Raw genomic sequence first — 6350 nt, forward strand, 5'->3', positions numbered from 1 at the left:
ATGAAGTGACTGTGCAGGAGCGATTCCTGATGAATATGGTGTCTGATTGTGTGTATAAGATGCATGGGATGAGAGTATTCACAAAATTAGATTTGGTAAGGGGCTATTACTAGATGCCTCTTAAGGAAGGGAGCAGGTATGTTACGGCTTTCTCGGGTGGTAGCTGTAACTATTGATTCAAGCAGTTAAGTTTTGGGTTGGCTAAAGTTCCTGCTGCCTTCCAGAGGGCGATGAATGTAGTTTTGGCTGGTTTTGATAGAAGGAAGGTGACTGTGTTTATAGATGATGTTTTGATTGTGAGTGAAACTGTTGAGGAGAATTGGAACTGCTTGAGAAGGTGTTAGAACGTTTGGAAGAGGTTGGAGTGAAAGTGAAGCTAGAGAAATGTACGTGGTTGGCTGGGGAAGTGGAATTTCTCGGTCATAAGGTGAGTGCAAGTGCCATAAGGAAGAGTGAAAAATTTGTGGAAAAAGTAAGGGAGTTTCCACGTCCCCAGTCCGTGTGTGAGTTGAGGGTTTTTTGGGTTTGATTGAGTTCAGGAGGAAGTTTGTTAGGGATTGTTTGGGTATAGGGAAGCCATTGACTGAATGGACAGGGAAGAAAAATTGTATTCAGCTGAGGTGGGATGAACAAATGGTGGGAGGATTTGAGAGATTGAAAGAGGAGGCCGCTAGAGATGTCACCTTGGCTTTTCAAGACTATAGTGAGGATGCAAGTAAGCTTGAGTTGTATGCTGATGTGAGTAAGTTTAGTATGGGAGAATTGTTATATTATTAATAATTATTCAGTAATTATGATAATTGTATTGTTGAGAACGCTACCAACAGTTCCATGATTCCTGATGCCACCGCCAGATGTCGGCGTGTGTTGTTGTTGCTGTAACCCCGCTCATTACAATAAAGTTAAGCAGTAACACGTGAGTTTATATCATGAATATCACCTCCAATGCACGACATCGAGACATGGTGATCAGCGGCGAGATTAAAAATGACATCTAGAACTCACTAAGCAAGTATTATGCAGTATAGGCCTTTTAGATTTCGTGTATAAGCCTAAAATACTGAGTGTTCCCGACCGGCAAACATGGCTTCGTCGACGGAAGGACTTGTAGCCCCAGCAAAATTCACTGCTAGCCTAGGGGCCGACAACGAACGTGAATGGAAGTCTTTTAAGCAACGGTTCGAGATTTATCTACTTGCCTCTGAGACGGACAATAAACCTGAAGAGACTAAGGTGGCCCTACTTTTAAACATTGGAGGTGAAGAACTTCTACAGAATTTCCAGTCCCAGCAACCGGTGACCCTAATCCAGCCAATGTGTTGAAGGATGTTTTGGCGAAATTTGACGTCTATTTTTCTCCGCGCAAGAATGAACTTGTAGCAAGGTACAAGTTTCGAAGATGTATGCAGGAAACAAACGAAACATTGGAAGCCTATGTTACCAGATTGAAAATTCTTGTGAAGGACTGCAACTATGGTAACCAACGAGACAAGCAGCTGAGGGACCAAGTGGTGTTTGGATGTACTGAGGACAAACTTCGTCAGAAGTTATTTGAAGTTGAAGACCTTACCCTTGAGAAGACATTGGATTTGTGTGTGGCCTTTCAAGCAAGCAAAAGGCAGATGGACGTCATCAAGTCTACTCCTCGCCAGACCAATGACAGTGTGGCCAAAGTGAGAGAAAAGCCTAGAAGGGAGAAGACTACTGGTAGCAGACACGACGCAGACCATGATGGTAGGCCTAGGCATGAAAATAATGAAGGTAGGCCTAAGTCCAGTAGACCCAGTATTCCTACAAATAAGTTGCGCCCTTGCAAATTTTGTGGGGAAAAACATGAATGGCGTAAGGAAAAGTGTCCAGCTCATGGTAAGAAATGTACAAAATGTGGTAAATATAATCATTATGCTGTTAAATGTAAAAGTAGGAAAATAAATTATGTATCAGGTAATGACAATGACTTTGATGTGAGTAGTTCAGATGAATCTGAATGTGAATATTTGCTTAAAGTGTCTAGTAAAAAGGATAAGCTAATTGAAGCTGATTTTGAAGTTAATGGTAAAATAATCAAATTTCAAGTAGATTGTGGAGCTAGCGTAAATGTAATTCCTCAATATTTAATTCCTAATGTCAATTTAAAGCCTTGTGACACTACCCTAGAAGTGTGGACTTTAGACACAGTTAGACCTAAGGGAAAGTGCAGGTTAGTAATTAGAAATTGCAAGAATAGGAAGAAATATAACCTTGAATTTTTGGTTGTTGATTGTAAATACCCTCCATTATTAAGTAAAAGAACATCAGAGCAAATGGGACTTATTACAGTTAATTATGAAAATATTTCTGCAACTAAAGATGTACTTGATAAATATGACAATGTATTTAATACTGATGTGGGTACATTCCAAAATGTTGTTAGACTAACCATTGACACAAATGCAGAACCAGTAGTGATTCCTAAATGCAGAGTTCCAATTAACCTTAAAAACAGAGTATGTAAGAAAATAAATGAAATGGAAAAACATAAAATAATAGCTAAAGTTGACCAACCTACTGACTGGGTGAGTCGGATGGTTGTAGCTGAAAAGGAAAATAAGGATTTAAGAATTTGTATTGATCCACAAGCTTTAAACAAGTCTCTGAAAAGGGAACATCTTCCTACCCCTGTAATTGATGATATTCTACCCCAACTGTCAAAGGCAAAGGTTTTTTCATTTTTTGATTTGGTCAATGGGTATTGGCATTGTGTTCTTGATGAAAAATCTAGTTTTTTAACCACTTTTCAAACCCCTTTTGGTCGCTACAGGTGGCTCAGACTACCATTCGGTTTAAATGTTAGTGGTGAGATTTTCCAAAAACAGTTACTCTTGAATCTTGAGAATCTTGATGGTGTTGTATGTATTGCTGACGATGTTATAGTTTATGGTGTAGGTGAAACGTATGAGGAAGCTGTTAAAGACCATGATAGTAAGATAATCAAATTTTTGGAAAGGTGCCAGGCTAAGGGTATAAAACTTAATAAGTCTAAGGCCGTATTAAGAAAATCTGAAATCACTTTCTTAGGTCATAAAATCACAAGTAAAGGTTTCATGCCGGACCCTAAAAAGGTGGAAGCTATCCTTAATATGAAACCACCTACTGATGTAACTGGTGTTAAAGAGTTTACAGGTATGGTTAATTACTTAAGTAAATTCCTTCCTAATTTATCTGAGGTGTTAGAACCAATAAGAAAATTAACTCCTCAAAATACCGAATGGAATTGGACAGAAAAACAAGAAAAAGCTTTCATTGAGTCAAAAAGGCTAATCACTAATGCCCCAATACTGCAGTACTATGACCCAAACTTAGACCTTGTCATACAGTGTGACGCTTCGCAAAATGGGCTAGGTTCAGTATTGTTACAGTGTGGTAAACCAATTGCTTTTGCTAGCCGTGCTTTATCAGAAACCGAAAAAAGGTACGCACAAATTGAAAAGGAAACACTTGCTATTGTTTTTAGTCTTAGAAAATTTCATGAGTATGTCTATGGTCGTAAAATAATTGTTGAGAGTGATCACAAACCTATTGCTAGTATTGTTTTGAAACCCTTGTGTAATGCTCCCAAGCGACTGCAAGGAATGTTGCTTAACATTCTACAGTACGATGTTGAAATCATACATAAAAAAGGTAAGGAAATGTATGTGGCTGATGCACTCTCAAGATCTTATTTGCCATTAGATAATTATAAAGAAAGTGAAGAGCAAGTTAACATGCTTGATTATTTGCCAGTAAGAAAAGAGCGTCTTGATGAAATTAAATATGAAACAGACCAGGATGAGACTTTGCAAATTTTAAAATCCTTAATCTTAAAAGGTTGGCCAGAAGGAAATGATGAGATACCTAATGTAGTCAGAGCCTATAGTCATACTAAGGATGAGTACTCAGTTCAAGACGGGTTAATTTTTAAGAGTAATAGAATAGTCATTCCATTAAACCTCAGACATAAGATAATTAAGGTCATTCATTCAGCACATATAGGAATTGAGGGCTGTCTACGGAGAGCCAGAGAATGTATCTATTGGCCAGGAATGAACTCTGATATAAAGCAATTCATCTTATCATGTGAAATTTGTAATAAATTCCCTTGTGCTCAACAAAAGGAAACTTTAATTAATCATGAAATTGCTGATCGGCCATGGCAAAAGGTTGGAGTTGATCTAATGAGTATTGAAAAGCATAATTATCTTATAACTGTTGATTACTTCAGCAGTTTTTGGGAAATTGACTACCTAGAAAACACATTAGCCAGTACAGTGATTAGAAAACTTAAATCTCATTTTGCTAGGTATGGATTGCCCTGTGTATTGATTAGTGATAATGGACCCCAATTTGTAAATGAGAATTTCAAACAGTTTGCAACTGATTATGATTTCGAGCATAGGACAAGTAGCCCTACACACGCCCAATCTAATGGTATGGTCGAATCATAGTGTGCATGCGAGTCCTGTGTTGTGATCGTAGATGAAAGAGCCGTTTGAAATGCTTGTGATTGATTGTGTTTCTTTGCCGAGGACATGTGGGGATGATTGTGATGGTGGATCACATGAGTAAATTTGCTTATGTGGTTCCCATCAAAGATAAGAGGAGTGAAACTGTTGCGCAAATAGTGGGTCAAGTGATGTTGCCTGTGTGTGTGTGCATGTGTGTGTGTGTGTGTAAGCTGGCGAAAATGTTGAGTGATAATGGACCTGAGTTTGTGGGATGGGAATTTGAAGAAATGTTGAAGGAATGGGGTATTGTGCATGTGTATTCTGTTCCATATATGCCCAGTGCGAATGGTTTGGCTGAAAGGTCTGTTAGAACTATGAATGAAATTCTGCAAATGATGAGTAAATGCGACAATAATTGAGATATGTATGTAGGATGTGCAGTGTGGGTATATAATGCCACACTGCAGAAGAGTATAGGTATGTCTTCTTGTAAATATGTGTTGAATTTTGAAAGCATTATTAGGGCGCAGTTGGGTCTGTCAGAGAAGTGATAGGGATTTGTGGAAAAAAGCGAGTGAAAGGTTTGAAAGTTTTAAGATTGGGGGTAGTGTTGAAAGAGGTGGTTGAGATAGGAAGAATGAATGTGGATAAGGTAAGAGAGAAATTTGAAGGGCCTTTTGAGATTTTGGAAATGGGACCAAGTGGATTGAGTTATGTTTTGGGGAAATTGCGAGTAGGTGGCGGGATGGATGAGGTTAGGGCACACTACAACCAGCTCCATAAGTGGAGGGACGTACAACAGTATGTTTGGGAGAATGCGATGAGTGAATAGTTGAGGGCGAATAAGTATGAGCCGAGTGTCAGTGAACAAATGGGTCTGGGAGATCGGCAGTTAGTGTTGGTTGAGTATAGAAGAAAGCAGAAGAGTGTAGAGACAGGAAGTGGAAGAAAAAACCGTGAATGTCATGATAAGGGTGTTAGTGGTAGGATGCAAATGGTTGATAAAGCGTGTAATAATGATGAGTTTGAGGAAATGAATGATACGTATAGTGTATGTGGGTTTGAGGTAACAGGGATAAGTGAGACCTTAGTAGGAAGGAAACCGAGTGGTAATGAGGTAGTTGATAGGATGGATAAATCTTTGGAAGAGTTTGACAGAAATATGGATGAACTGAGTGGTTTGGTAGCAGAAATAGGGGAGATACTGGGACCAGAACTAGAAGATGTCCATGAAGTAGTGAATGAGATTTGGGAGGGTAGTAGTGAGGAAGATAATGGGAATTTGACGGGAAGTGGTTTGGAAGAAGTGAATGGTGATGTAACTGAGAGAATGTATGAGGGTCCTCAAACAATATCCAGGGGCCTGCATCTGAGCATCCTTGGGTGTTGCTGAAAGCAATTTAGTGTGGGTGTTGCGAGTGTAAGGAGACGTTATAAAATGTAACAGGGGAGGTAATATGGAGGAGTGATAATGGTAGTTACATTTGACAACATCTTGAGGGTGAGTGGGAGCATTGTTGGGTTGAGAGTTTGGATGTTTTCATATGTTTGATGTGTCGTGCTTCATGTTTGATGTTGCTGTGTGATAATAGGTAAGTGCGTATGTGTTTTTCCGAAGAGTGTGAGTGAGTGAGTGAGCAAGAGAGAGAGAGAAAGATCGTAATTGGTGGATGGATAAATGAGGAATGGTTTGATGGCGGACAAAAGCGTCTGTGTAGTCAGTTACAGAGAATCATAACAAGTGAGTAAGTCTGTGAAGTCATAGAGTTGGGAGCAGTCTTTTTGGAAAATAGTGTTGATGGTTGGTCAGTTGTATTGTGGTTTCCTGGAGTTGTTTTTGAGTTATTATTAGAAGGTTATTGTGCTGGTGCTTGAAGGTTGTCGTGC

The 6350-nt window shown here is 39.1% G+C and overlaps 1 protein-coding gene across 1 annotated transcript; it reads left to right on the forward strand.

Annotated features, from left to right (window-relative positions):
• Positions 1 to 633: 633 nt before the first annotated feature.
• Positions 634 to 4463, forward strand: LOC135216544 (uncharacterized protein K02A2.6-like). The gene is made up of 2 exons (XM_064251919.1): positions 634 to 715; positions 1285 to 4463. The coding sequence occupies exons 1-2, from the start codon at positions 634 to 636 to the stop codon at positions 4461 to 4463; spliced, it is 3261 nt and encodes a 1086-aa protein (XP_064107989.1).
• Positions 4464 to 6350: the final 1887 nt, after the last annotated feature.

Source organism: Macrobrachium nipponense, chromosome 6 (assembly GCF_015104395.2).
Source record: "Macrobrachium nipponense isolate FS-2020 chromosome 6, ASM1510439v2, whole genome shotgun sequence".
Taxonomy (NCBI): Eukaryota; Metazoa; Arthropoda; class Malacostraca; order Decapoda; family Palaemonidae; genus Macrobrachium; species Macrobrachium nipponense.

What these genes read in the sequence shown, in the direction of transcription:
- LOC135216544 (XM_064251919.1), top strand. Translation starts at nt 634, where the DNA reads ATGGTGGGAGGATTTGAGAGATTGAAAGAGGAGGCCGCTAGAGATGTC. An exon ending in AGACTATAGTGAGGATGCAA is followed by an intron (nt 716 to 1,284) that starts GTAAGCTTGAGT and finishes CAGAATTTCCAG; the next exon opens with TCCCAGCAACCGGTGACCCT.